Below are 14,904 nucleotides of genomic sequence, written 5' to 3'. Positions count from 1 at the left end.
TTTATTGATTTTTTTTAAGTCAAGACACATATAGACATTTACTCACTGCTACTACTGGACCTTCACAGCGGGACATTGAGGGAAGTGATTTTATTTTGAAAAGCCGTGCTGCAGAATGGTCTAAATGAACTAACCAATAAATGGAAACACACAGTATGGAGAAGACACAGAGGAAAGACACTCAGCTACAAGACTGATAACATGCTAAGAGGCTAACTAGCACAGCTAATGCTACATGGACTGTTGTGTGTAACGGTGGGAAAGTCGCAGCAAGAAGAATTTCATTGTTCAGGTAAACATGTGTCTACACTGTGCACGTCAGAGTATTTCTCTCTTTCATCAGAAAGGACACAACACATGTAAACACACGTGAGACGCCACATTATGGCAAAACAAAGACAAAATGTAGTCTCATGTAGATCATGTATATTGGGCTGCTGTGGCAGTAGAGCAGGTTTTCCACAAAACACAGAGTTGGACCACATGCTGGAGTGCCCTTGAACAAGAAACTAAACCATTGTTGCAGCTGTGGGAAAAGGCTACTGCCTTCTTACTGTCCACACAGGTGAGACGCTGCATTCTTACAAAATTTGGGGAACGTATTTATGAAAGCTCTCACTTCTATAGCTAAGAGGCCATACCTTTGTACCACCTGTGGAAAAAGATTTACGGCCTTCTCCCAATAACAACGCATCAAAGACAGAAGTGAACAGTCAGCTGAGATTATCAATGAAGTCATTTTAAAAATTTGATTGGAAGAGCAAGCCAGTAAGGCAAGACTACCATCCCAACCATGGAGCATAGGGGTGGCAGCATCATGTTGTGGGGGTACTTTGCTGCAGGAGGGACTGGTGCACTTCAGAAAATAGATGAGGAAGGAAGATTGTGTGGATATATTGAAGCAAACTCTCAAAACATCAGCCAAGAAGTTAGAGCTTGGTTTGGATCTTCCAAATGGACACTGACCCAAGCATACTCCTCAAGGACAACAAAGTCGAGGTATAGGAATGACTAACACAAAGTCCTGACCTCAGTCCAAAAGAAACCACCTTGTAGCCTACATTTGAGTCGCTTCATAAAAAACACAAGCACACAAGTTATTTGAAAAGAAATTCAACATTTATTCTTAAGTGAAGTTTTTTATTGTCACATATTCAGAATGAAAACAGTTTTCCTTGTTGCTCTGATAATGAATGATGACTGCTGGTGAAAATGTCTTTAATGTTAACATAAAGGTCAAATAAAATAAGTTAAAAGGCCATAACTATTTCAATCAATAGAAACAGAGTATACTTAATATGCATTAACTAAGAAAGTCTATAACTCGGTGAAATACAAAATCTTATCTCAAGTTGAGATGACAGAGAGGAAGATGGTGTGTGTTTATGTGTGAGAGACAGACAAGAGGAAAGAATACAGATTATGGCATCCTGGTCAAATTTGTCTATAACAGAAGGATTTCATCACACTGATGCATTGTCAGTTTCTCTACATGGTACTGCAGTCTCTGGAAGAGTTGTTTTGTTAGCCATGTTCTTTCAGTTGTCGCCATTAAAACACAGTCTGGTTGTCTTATCTTCTCCCTGTCCTGTTAGATGGTCGTCCCAGTCAGAGAGAGAGGTGTCTCCTTTCAGCTCTTTTAACCTCATCTCAGAGAATAATTACATCAGATGTCTGCCACAACATTCAAACTGAACAGATTCTGACATTTTTTCAACAAGCTCGTCTTCCCAGAGATGTTTTTCCCTACAGATGTTTCAGGAAGACAACCCCTCACCTGTGTGAGTCCTCATGTGGACAGTTAACATACTAGTTGTATTAAAACATTTCCCACATGTTTCACATGGATAAGGTTACTCACCTGTGTGAGTCCCCATATGTTTAGTCAAATGAGCTCTTTGACTGAAAGTTTTCCCACATGTTTCACATGAATACGGCTTCTCACCTATGTGAGTCCTCATGTGGACAGTTAAATGACTACTTCTAATAAAACATTTCCCACATGTTTCACATGAATAGGGTTTCTCACCTATGTGAGTCCTCATGTGGTAATTCAAAGTACTACCTTTACTAAAACATTTCCCACATGTTTCACAAGAATATGGTTTCCCACCTGTGTGAGTCCTCCTGTGGACAGTTAAATGACTATTATTAATAAAACATTTCCCACATGTTTCACATGAATAAGGTTTCTCACCTGTGTGAGTCCTCACGTGGTAATTTAAGGTACTACCTGTACTAAAACATTTCCCACATGTTTCACAAGAATATGGTTTCTCACCTGTGTGAGTCCTCGTGTGGACAGTTAAATGACTACTGCAAATGAAGGTTTTCCAACAGAATTTGCAACCATAAACCTTCTCACCTGTGTGAATTCTGCGATGGACTTTCAGTGTGTATTTATGCTTAAAGGTTTTTCCACAGACGTCACATGTTACAGACTTTCTCTCTGTGTCACTATCACTCTGACTCTCTGACATGGGAGAGAAGAGCTGGTCACTGTTTGGTTCTGGTTCACTGAGCTCAGTTTCCTCATCAGTAGGAGTCTCCATCAAGGAATCAGTCTCCTGGTTCACTACAAGATGTTCTCCCTGCTGACTGATGTAGAGTTCCTCCTGTTCCTCTTTCATCTGTGAAAGTTCTGGTTCCTCTGGTTCCTCTTTAATCTGTGGAGGTTCTGGTTTCTCCTGGTCGTCTTCCATCGGCGGAGGTTCTCGTTCCTCCTGGTCTTCTTTAATCTGTGGAGGTTCTGGTTCCTCCGGTTCCTCTTTAATCTGTCGAGGTTCTGGTTCCTCCGGTTCCTCTTTAATCTGTAGAGGTTCTGGTTCCTCCAGTTCCTCTTTCATCTGTGGATGTTCTGGTTCCTCCTGGTCCAGACTAGAGTTCCTCTCCTGGTTACAGAGCTGCTGGTCCCTGAGAACCTCCTCCTCTGCCCAGACATATTGCTGTGGGAGGTCTGGAGGGACAAAGAGACACAACATAAATGTTACTAATGTGATGACAGGAAAACACAGGTGACATTTAAACTGTAAATTTAATACAGAACACCGACACACTGGCTGCTGCCAGTAAAGTCAGTCCACACTACAACAGACCTTTTCCAAGAACTTCCTATCTAACCATTGTTAATGTTTAGTGAATCATGGAGAATGTATTTTGAGTGTTTCTTGTAGCACACCAGTGAAGATAGATCACAGTGACAAACATGTGCTATGGTGGCTAGGCTAACCACATCCATGTTAGCTAGCACTGAGTAGCAACAGTCCATGTAGTGTTAGCTGTGCTGATTAGCCTCTTAGCATGTTATCAGTCTTGTAGCTGAGTGTCTTTCCTCTGTGTCTTCTCCATACTGTGTGTTTCCGTTCACTGGTTAGTTCATTTAGACCATTCTAGTTAAGGATGCATCGAAATTAAAAAAAAAAATATATATATTCTTGGCCAAAAACGAAAACCGTAAGAAATTATTTTGAGAATTATCAGTACCATTGCATTTATGGCTATGACTGTGTATTAACCTCACTAAAGGCATTGCAATTGTATAAATTAATATTAATGTTTTACAAAATTAATTACAAAATTATGAAAATATTTATTTAGCACATTCCAACAATGCACAATATAAAATTAAATAAAATCAAAAATAAAATGTTTAACTTAACTCCACGAAGCTTTTGCAGGTAGAATTCAGCATGGATCCACTGTGCTGTTAGACTGAGCATATGTTTTTATTTTTATGAAGAAAAATTGGTGCACTGCACCTTTAGAAAAATAGCGCTGTCCCTTTAAGAAAGACGGTAGTCTTAATTGAAGCTGTGCCGCGTCACGGGCATGTTGCAATAAAAAGTAAAAACTTAACTGCCTTAACGATCTACCGGTCCATCGCCACTGAAGTATAGGACACCGGCACCATCACTGGGAAACTTCCGTGCGTGGATGTTTGGATTTCAGGTGATAAATTAAACCCGACATGGAGAAATTCTTTCCAGATGCAGGCCTCTGGAAATTTCAGCACTGGACCTTTTGTAAATCGCTATCAGTGGGTCTTCATATAACATACTTTATACATTGAAATACGTCAACACGCATGTCCAGTCTGAGGATGTTGCTTCATCACAACATCCTGTTTCGGCCGTGTTGTTTCGGTGACAAAAGTCTTCTTTGGCCGAATATTCGGTGCATCCCTAATTTAGTTCTACTCACCTATTCTGTGTAACTTTATCTCGGGTTTCCAGGTGATATCCAGCAGTCTGCGCTGACGATCGATCTCTTCCTCGTACTGGACGACAGTTCTTTCAACGACTCTGAATATTTCTTCAGCAGCAGCAGTTAGTCGCTCGATGATCAACTCTCTCAAACTCTCAGCTGAAGACATTGTTACTTCAACAGCTCTAATATTTATCTGGACACGACGACACGACACAACCGTCTTCCAGCTCAGTCCACAAACACAGAAACACAACAACACTACTAACGGAGTTTAAAAAACAAACCACTTCCGCCTGGTGTCCCACGATAAAGGTCCGACAGTGGACGACAGTTAACATTTTGTTCCGCTATCTTTTTAAATCTCTCATTTCGGATCATATCATCATTTCCTAGCAGGAATATTAACTCTGCATTCCCCAAAGACAAAACAAACATCAACAGATTGATTTAACTTCTGTATTATTTGAATTATTTTAACTGAAGACTAAGTTTATTCACCCTGACACTGTTATTGTTTCTTATTCATAGAATCAGTTGCTCTTCCTTCCCCATGGAAACCCCGTGTTTAAAGCATTGACTGTGTAAAAAGTCCATGGTTTAAAGTCTACAGCACAATGACAAACGTTCATATTGAAGAGGAAAGTAATTTTATTTTGAAAAGCCGTGCTGCTGAAGAACTATTTATAAAACTCATCAGCGCAGACTGCTGGATATCACCTGGAAACCCGAGATAAAGTTACACAGAACAGGTGAGTAGAACTAGAATGGTCTAAATGAAGTAACTAATGAATGGAAACACACAGTATGGAGAAGACACAGAGGAAAGACACTCAGCTACAAGACTGATAACATGCTAAGAGGCTAACTAGCACAGCTAACGCTACATGGACTGTTGTGTGTAACGGTTGGAAGTCAACAAACTAATGAGACAGTAGACCATGGATTATTGTGTTTGGATTCTGTGGATGAAGTGACTAGCTTCTACCTGTCAGTGTTAATGTTGATAGCCATCTTTGATTTAGTCAGTCTTTAGACTAAAATGTTTATTAGTCACATTATTAGTGATGCAGTGCTACGCAATGCAAACTATTGACCCTCATAGCAAAGCTATGGGAGTCAATAGTTTGCAGTGCGAAGCACTGCAAACTATTGTTCTTCACTACGTTTTTTCTTCTTATTATTAGTGATGCAGTGCTACGCAATGCAAACTATTGACCCCCCTCATAGCAAAGCTATGGGAGTCAATAGTTTGCAGTGCGAAGCACTGCAAACTATTGTTCTTCACTACGTTTTTCTTCTTATTATTATTAGTGATGCAGTGCTACGCAATGCAAACTATTGTTCTTCACTACGTTTTTTCTTCTTATTAGTGATGCAGTGCTACGCAATGCAAACTATTGACCCCCTCATAGCAAAGCTATGGGGGCCAATAGTTTGCAGTGCGAAGCACTGCAAACTATTGTTCTTCACTACGTTTTTTCTTTTTATTATTATTATTATTAAACTTTTTCCTACGCATTTTCGAAACTTTTCAACTCAAATACCGTTCGTCGCACACAGGTCAAAATACATCAAAACGTGCGTCTCGATCGGACTCGGTGTGCTTCTATACAGTTCTTTCAAACACGATTTTTTCGCGACGTAGTCGCGAAAAAACTGCGACAAATTTCCCAATTGAAATGAATGGAGAAGCCCGAAAAAAATAAAAATTCAACAGACATTTTCAACAATGAACTGCTCTGGCATACTTTAACCGAGAGACTTCATTTAAACTTTAAAACGTAGGTACTCTTGCCTTCTCTTCAGAGATTCACTTCACTTGTCGACAACTTTTACCGTTTTTAAACTATGAAGCCTCAGAGTTGTGTAGGTTTTTACTCAAATTTCAGGGTTTATAATGGGTGTGTATTGCGCGGAATGTTTGTGCTAGAGTGGATGACATCATCAGCTAGAGTGAGGAGGGGAGAAGAAAGTTAGTCAAAAAACTGCACAGAAACTGCTCCCGTGGCCACAAATTTCACACGACAGACATAATTTATACATAGAAACGTAGGAAAATGTGTCTTCTCACTCAAATTCGTCTGCTAAAGCTGTAAGTCTTATAGTTTTGGCGTCAGACACAAAGATACGCCAGCAACACCCACCCACAGCTCCATAGACTGCCATGTTAAAAAGGCAGGGAAATTTCTGGAGGAAAGCAGACGTAACCTTTCTTTGAATCGCTTAGAATAGGTCACATTTCGTCATTTTACCCACAAACTGCATATGTAGACGTTCAGGAAAGCCTCAAGATGCCCAAAGTTAAGTCGGTTCAATGATTGGAAATACGGTTTGGCCACAAGTCCTTCCTGTTCGAGGCGATTTTTCAGCATTTTCTCTCTTTTCCCCGTCTTCCAACTGACATTCTAACAGGAGCAGTTGACCCTGGTAGCCATGACAACCAGACCCCAACCAGCTTACACACGTTCACACACGCAGCTGCTGGGGACGAGAGGCGGGAAAAGAGCTCTCAGTGGAAAACATGATCTGCCAAAACATTAAAACCCCCCAAACCATTACTGCAGTACTGTAGGGGGCCAGAACCTGACATTGTGACCTTTTCCTTTATTTTAAACACAAATTATATCTGGCTGCTTTGCTGAAACTCCTGACACAACATCCCTGACCCGTTTCCTTCATCTTATTAGGTCAGTGAATAGCTAAACTGCTAACAGACGCTAACGACTAGCCGCCCAGTGATTTAGCCGACGACTAGCCTTCCAGCATAGCTCATGTATGTTAGCAAGCTAGCGGAGCTAACGGAGCTAGCTAGCCGCTACCTTAACGCCGCGGACTCAACCGCGGAGTTAGCCTCGAGCTAACCGCTAACTAACCGCTAGCTAACCGGGATTTAACCGCGGACCCGCGGGAGTTAAACACGAATTAGCCGCGGCAGTTCGCCGTGAGCTAACGCGGAGGCTAGTGGGGTTAGCCGCCGGCTAATTCGCCGCCTTGCTAGCGGGTGCTTATCACAGTAATAATGTTGAAGTTTTACAATTTAAAGGGAAGATATTTTTAAATTAAACTGTGTCAAACTGAAAAATATATTATTCCACCACATAAAGTAGGAAACATTTATGGCTTGCAACAACATTAATGACAGTATATATATAATTGGAGTAATTTAATATAATATGATGTTTTTAATTAAATAAATAATGAGCTGTTGAACACTCATAAGAGTTATATTAAGTATGTTACATAACATTATTTGACATGTCTGTTTGTCTGCCTATAGTTTTCCTCCAGCTGATCCAGACAGACTGCAGTGACGTCCAACATGAGACAAAGAGCTGGACTCGCAGGACAATTTGAAGGTCTTCACTTCATCGCTGATTCCTTGTTACAGCCTGGATGTGTTAAGTTTAATATTATTGTTTATCTAACTGTAAGACTGTGCCGTAAACTGTTAAACTATTGCTCAGGTAGGAGTAATGAGTTTTATTGTTAAAATTATTATGATTAACGATCAATTGTTACGATTTGCTCGTTCTTTGTCTGGGGATCCTAGTGAGATCCCTCCCACTCTCTTCCTTATTTGATGCTGGCTTTCAGGTGGAGCTGGGAGGGGTCTGCTGCCTGTACCTGCCCTTCAGTTTGTAGAAGGGCGTAAAGGACGACCCTTCTCAGTGTCTCTCTCTCTCAGCCAGGCCTACTGCATCCTCCTCATCCTGTTTGGTTTGTTGTACCCTGCATGACATCAAACTCACACCCATCCAGTCAGAAGGAACCAGGCCTTAAATGACTATTTGAGTTGTGCTTTTTGTTATAGCTGCTGCTCATGGTAGTAAAGACATGCTACTTAGTAAAGACATTCGCGACTTAAGTATACGAATACTTTCATACCTGTCTTGACCTGACCATTACTTTTTGTAGTCAAACATGAAATTATTTGCAACGTAAGTCGCAAATATTTTCACCAGGATTATATTATGACTATATGAATAGGTGATCATTAAAGCATCATAGCATCTTAGTATAATTGCATTGTAACATCTTAGCATCGTAGCAACATAGTATCTTAGCTTTGTAGCATCTTAGTATCATAGCATCTTAGTATCTTAGCATCATAGCATTGTAGTAGCATCTTGGCATAGTAGCATCATCGTAGCATCGTACTATCACAGCAATATAGCATGGTATCGCAGACTGCTGCGGCCACTGCATCACTCTCGCGATTTCCCGCAGGGGAATTGTCTAGTTAGTGATGCAGTGCTACGCAATGCAAACTATTGACCCCCCTCATAGCAAAGCTATGGGGGTCAATAGTTTGCAGTGCGAAGCACTGCAAACTATTGTTCTTCACTACGTTTTTCTTCTTATTATTATTATTATTATTATTATTATTAAACTTTTTCCTACGCATTTTCGAAACCTTTCAACTCAAATACCGTTCGTCGCACACAGACACAAAATACATCAAAACGTGCGTCTCGATCGGACTCGGTGTGCTTCTATACAGTTCTTTCAAACAAGATTTTTTCGCGACGTAGTCGCGAAAAAACTGCGACAAATTTCCCTATTGAAATGAATGGAGAAGCCCGAAAAAAAAAAAAATTCAACAGACATTTTCAACAATGAACTGCTCTGGCATACTTTAACCGAGAGACTTCATTTAAACTTTAAAACGTAGGTACTCTTGCCTTCTCTTCAGAGATTCACTTCACTTAGCGACAACTTTTACCGTTTTTAAACTATGAAGCCTCAGAGTTGTGTAGGTTTTTACTCAAATTTCAGGGTTTATAATGGGTGTGTATTGCGCGGAATGTTTGTGCTAGAGTGGATGACATCATCAGCTAGAGTGAGGAGGGGAGAAGAAAGTTAGTCAAAAAACTGCACAGAAACTGCTCCCGTGGCCACAAATTTCACACGACAGACATAATTTATACATAGAAACGTAGGAAAATGTGTCTTCTCACTCAAATTCGTCTGCTAAAGCTGTAAGTCTTATAGTTTTGGCGTCAGACACAAAGATGCGCCAGCAACACCCACCCACAGCTCCATAGACTGCCATGTTAAAAAGGCAGGGAAATTTCTGGAGGAAAGCAGACGTAACCTTTCTTTGAATCGCTTTGAATAGGTCACATTTCTTCATTTTACCTACAAATTACACATCTAGACGTTCAGGAAAGCCTCAAGATGCCCAAAGTTAAGTCGGTTCAATGATTGGAAATACGGTTTGGCCACAAGTCCTTCCTGTTCGAGGCGATTTTTCAGCATTTTCTCTCTCTTTCCCCGTCTTCCAACTGACATTCTAACAGGAGCAGTTGACCCTGGTAGCCATGACAACCAGACCCCAACCAGCTTACACACGTTCACACACGCAGCTGCTGGGGACGAGAGGCGGGAAAAGAGCTCTCAGTGGAAAACATGATCTGCCAAAACATTAAAACCCCCCAAACCATTACTGCAGTACTGTAGGGGGCCAGAACCTGACATTATGACCTTTTCCTTTATTTTAAACACAAATTATATCTGGCTGCTTTGCTGAAACTCCTGACACAACATCCCTGACCCGTTTCCTTCATCTTATTAGGTCAGTGAATAGCTAAACTGCTAACAGACGCTAACGACTAGCCGCCCAGTGATTTAGCCGACGACTAGCCTTCCAGCATAGCTCATGTATGTTAGCAAGCTAGCGGAGCTAACGGAGCTAGCTAGCCGCTACCTTAACGCCGCGGACTCAACCGCGGAGTTAGCCTCGAGCTAACCGCTAACTAACCGCTAGCTAACCGGGATTTAACCGCGGACCCGCGGGAGTTAAACACGAATTAGCCGCGGCAGTTCGCCGTGAGCTAACGCGGAGGCTAGTGGGGTTAGCCGCCGGCTAATTCGCCGCCTTGCTAGCGGGTGCTTATCACAGTAATAATGTTGAAGTTTTACAATTTAAAGGGAAGATATTTTTAAATTAAACTGTGTCAAACTGAAAAATATATTATTCCACCACATAAAGTAGGAAACATTTATGGCTTGCAACAACATTAATGACAGTATATATATATAATTGGAGTAATTTAATATAATATGATGTTTTTAATTAAATAAATAATGAGCTGTTGAACACTCATAAGAGTTATATTAAGTATGTTACATAACATTATTTGACATGTCTATTTGTCTGCCTATAGTTTTCCTCCAGCTGATCCAGACAGACTGCAGTGACGTCCAACATGAGACAAAGAGCTGGACTCGCAGGACAATTTGAAGGTCTTCACTTCATCGCTGATTCCTTGTTACAGCCTGGATGTGTTAAGTTTAATATTATTGTTTATCTAACTGTAAGACTGTGCCGTAAACTGTTAAACTATTGCTCAGGTAGGAGTAATGAGTTTTATTGTTAAAATTATTATGATTAACGATCAATTGTTACGATTTGCTCGTTCTTTGTCTGGGGATCCTAGTGAGATCCCTCCCACTCTCTTCCTTATTTGATGCTGGCTTTCAGGTGGAGCTGGGAGGGCTCTGCTGCCTGTACCTGCCCTTCAGTTTGTAGAAGGCGAAGCATAAAGGACGACCCTTCTCAGTGTCTCTCTCTCTCAGCCAGGCCTACTGCATCCTCCTCATCCTGTTTGGTTTGTTGTACCCTGCATGACATCAAACTCACACCCATCCAGTCAGAAGGAACCAGGCCTTAAATGACTATTTGAGTTGTGCTTTTTGTTATAGCTGCTGCTCATGGTAGTAAAGACATGCTACTTAGTAAAGACATTCGCGACGTAAGTCGCGAATACTTTCATACCTGTCTTGACCTGACCATTACTTTTTGTAGTCAAACATGAAATTATTTGCAACGTTAGTCGCAAATATTTTCACCAGGATTATATTATGACTATATGAACAGGTGATCATTAAAGCATCATAGCATCTTAGTATAATTGCATTGTAGCATCTTAGCATCGTAGCAACATAGTATCTTAGCTTTGTAGCATCTTAGTATCATAGCATCTTAGTATCTTAGCATCATAGCATTGTAGTAGCATCTCGGCATAGTAGCATCATCATAGCATCGTAGCATCGTACTGTCGCAGCAATATAGCATGGTATCGCAGACTGCTGCGGCCACTGCATCACTCTCGCGATTTCCCGCAGGGGAATTGTCTAGTTATTATTATTATTAAACTTTTTCCTACGCATTTTCGAAACCTTTCAACTCAAATACCGTTCGTCGCACACAGGTCAAAATACATCAAAACGTGCGTCTCGATCGGACTCGGTGTGCTTCTATACAGTTCTTTCAAACAAGATTTTTTCGCGACATAGTCGCGAAAAAACTGCGACAAATTTCCCAATTGAAATGAATGGAGAAGCCCGAAAAAAATAAAAATTCAACAGACATTTTCAACAATGAACTGCTCTGGCATACTTTAACCGAGAGACTTCATTTAAACTTTAAAACGTAGGTACTCTTGCCTTCTCTTCAGAGATTCACTTCACTTGTCGACAACTTTTACCGTTTTTAAACTATGAAGCCTCAGAGTTGTGTAGGTTTTTACTCAAATTTCAGGGTTTATAATGGGTGTGTATTGCGCGGAATGTTTGTGCTAGAGTGGATGACATCATCAGCTAGAGTGAGGAGGGGAGAAGAAAGTTAGTCAAAAAACTGCACAGAAACTGCTCCCGTGGCCACAAATTTCACACGACAGACATAATTTATACATAGAAACGTAGGAAAATTTGTCTTCTCACTCAAATTCGTCTGCTAAAGCTGTAAGTCTTATAGTTTTGGCGTCAGACACAAAGATGCGCCAGCAACACCCACCCACAGCTCCATAGACTGCCATGTTAAAAAGGCAGGGAAATTTCTGGAGGAAAGCAGACGTAACCTTTCTTTGAATCGCTTTAATAGGTCACATTTCTTCATTTTACCCACAAACTGCATATGTAGACGTTCAGGAAAGCCTCAAGATGCCCAAAGTTAAGTCGGTTCAATGATTGGAAATACGGTTTGGCCACAAGTCCTTCCTGTTCGAGGCGATTTTTCAGCGACAAATTTCCCAATTGAAATGAATGGAGAAGCCCGAAAAAAATAAAAATTCAACAGACATTTTCAACAATGAACTGCTCTGGCATACTTTAACCGAGAGACTTCATTTAAACTTTAAAACGTAGGTACTCTTGCCTTCTCTTCAGAGATTCACTTCACTTGTCGACAACTTTTACCGTTTTTAAACTATGAAGCCTCAGAGTTGTGTAGGTTTTTACTCAAATTTCAGGGTTTATAATGGGTGTGTATTGCGCGGAATGTTTGTGCTAGAGTGGATGACATCATCAGCTAGAGTGAGGAGGGGAGAAGAAAGTTAGTCAAAAAACTGCACAGAAACTGCTCCCGTGGCCACAAATTTCACACGACAGACATAATTTATACATAGAAACGTAGGAAAATTTGTCTTCTCACTCAAATTCGTCTGCTAAAGCTGTAAGTCTTATAGTTTTGGCGTCAGACACAAAGATGCGCCAGCAACACCCACCCACAGCTCCATAGACTGCCATGTTAAAAAGGCAGGGAAATTTCTGGAGGAAAGCAGACGTAACCTTTCTTTGAATCGCTTTAATAGGTCACATTTCTTCATTTTACCCACAAACTGCATATGTAGACGTTCAGGAAAGCCTCAAGATGCCCAAAGTTAAGTCGGTTCAATGATTGGAAATACGGTTTGGCCACAAGTCCTTCCTGTTCGAGGCGATTTTTCAGCATTTTCTCTCTCTCTCCCCGTCTTCCAACTGACATTCGAACAGGAGCAGTTGACCCTGGTAGCCATGACAACCAGACCCCAACCAGCTTACACACGTTCACACACGCAGCTGCTGGGGACGAGAGGCGGGAAAAGAGCTCTCAGTGGAAAACATGATCTGCCAAAACATTAAAACCCCCCAAACCATTACTGCAGTACTGTAGGGGGCCAGAACCTGACATTATGACCTTTTCCTTTATTTTAAACACAAATTATATCTGGCTGCTTTGCTGAAACTCCTGACACAACATCCCTGACCCGTTTCCTTCATCTTATTAGGTCAGTGAATAGCTAAACTGCTAACAGACGCTAACGACTAGCCGCCCAATGATTTAGCCGACGACTAGCCTTCCAGCATAGCTCATGTATGTTAGCAAGCTAGCGGAGCTAACGGAGCTAGCTAGCCGCTACCTTAACGCCGCGGACTCAACCGCGGAGTTAGCCTCGAGCTAACCGCTAACTAACCGCTAGCTAACCGGGATTTAACCGCGGACCCGCGGGAGTTAAACACGAATTAGCCGCGGCAGTTCGCCGTGAGCTAACGCGGAGGCTAGTGGGGTTAGCCGCCGGCTAATTCGCCGCCTTGCTAGCGGGTGCTTATCACAGTAATAATGTTGAAGTTTTACAATTTAAAGGGAAGATATTTTTAAATTAAACTGTGTCAAACTGAAAAATATATTATTCCACCACATAAAGTAGGAAACATTTATGGCTTGCAACAACATTAATGACAGTATATATATAATTGGAGTAATTTAATATAATATGATGTTTTTAATTAAATAAATAATGAGCTGTTGAACACTCATAAGAGTTATATTAAGTATGTTACATAACATTATTTGACATGTCTGTTTGTCTGCCTATAGTTTTCCTCCAGCTGATCCAGACAGACTGCAGTGACGTCCAACATGAGACAAAGAGCTGGACTCGCAGGACAATTTGAAGGTCTTCACTTCATCGCTGATTCCTTGTTACAGCCTGGATGTGTTAAGTTTAATATTATTGTTTATCTAACTGTAAGACTGTGCCGTAAACTGTTAAACTATTGCTCAGGTAGGAGTAATGAGTTTTATTGTTAAAATTATTATGATTAACGACCAAATTGTAATAATTGATCGTTAATCATAATAATTCACCTGTTCATATAGTCATAATATAATCCTGGTGGGGGTGTGACGATCCCTCCCACTCTCTTCCTTATTTGATGCTAGCTTTCAGGTGGAGCTGGGAGGGGTCTGCTGCCTGTACCTGCCCTTCAGTTTGTAGAAGGGCGTAAAGGACGACCCTTCTCAGTGTCTCTCTCTCTCAGCCAGGCCTACTGCATCCTCCTCATCCTGTTTGGTTTGTTGTACCCTGCATGACATCAAACTCACACCCATCCAGTCAGAAGGAACCAGGCCTTAAATGACTATTTGAGTTGTGCTTTTTGTTATAGCTGCTGCTCATGGTAGTAAAGACATGCTACTTAGTAAAGACATTCGCGACGTAAGTCGCGAATACTTTCATACCTGTCTTGACCTGACCATTACTTTTTGTAGTCAAACATGAAATTATTTGCAACGTAAGTCGCAAATATTTTCACCAGGATTATATTATGACTATATGAACAGGTGATCATTAAAGCATCATAGCATCTTAGTATAATTGCATTGTAACATCTTAGCATCGTAGCAACATAGTATCTTAGCTTTGTAGCATCTTAGTATCATAGCATCTTAGTATCTTAGCATCATAGCATTGTAGTAGCATCTTGGCATAGTAGCATCATCGTAGCATCGTAGCATCGTACTATCACAGCAATATAGCATGGTATCGCAGACTGCTGCGGCCACTGCATCACTCTCGCGATTTCCCGCAGGGGAATTGTCTAGTTATTATTAAACTTTTTCCTACGCATTTTCGAAACCTTTCAACTCAAATACCG

General features: G+C 41.0%; 1 protein-coding gene across 1 annotated transcript; it reads right to left on the bottom strand.

Annotated features, from left to right (window-relative positions):
- Positions 1-568: 568 nt before the first annotated feature.
- On the bottom strand, positions 569-4,773 carry LOC311489732 (uncharacterized protein). Its single transcript, XM_084546953.1, has 2 exons — positions 4,201-4,773; positions 569-2,956 (listed from the first exon to the last, which is right to left on the bottom strand). Exons 1-2 carry the CDS (start codon positions 4,370-4,372, stop codon positions 1,854-1,856), a joined length of 1,275 nt encoding a protein of 424 aa, XP_084403079.1. The 5' UTR covers positions 4,373-4,773; the 3' UTR covers positions 569-1,853.
- Between the last annotated feature and the right edge of the window lie 10,131 nt (positions 4,774-14,904).

This window comes from Chelon labrosus (assembly GCF_963514085.1).
Source record: "Chelon labrosus genome assembly, chromosome: 6".
NCBI classification, from domain to species: Eukaryota; Metazoa; Chordata; class Actinopteri; order Mugiliformes; family Mugilidae; genus Chelon; species Chelon labrosus.
Note: the sequence above shows the minus strand (reverse complement) of the source record. Positions and strands in the feature narration are given on the sequence as shown.

Bases quoted from the DNA above. Each gene is read 5' to 3' on its own strand.
- LOC311489732 (XM_084546953.1), bottom strand. From the start codon at position 4,372: ATGTCTTCAGCTGAGAGTTTGAGAGAGTTGATCATCGAGCGACTAACT. The intron at 2,957-4,200 runs GTGAGTAGAACT...TTGTCCCTCCAG, and splicing joins GATAAAGTTACACAGAATAG to ACCTCCCACAGCAATATGTC.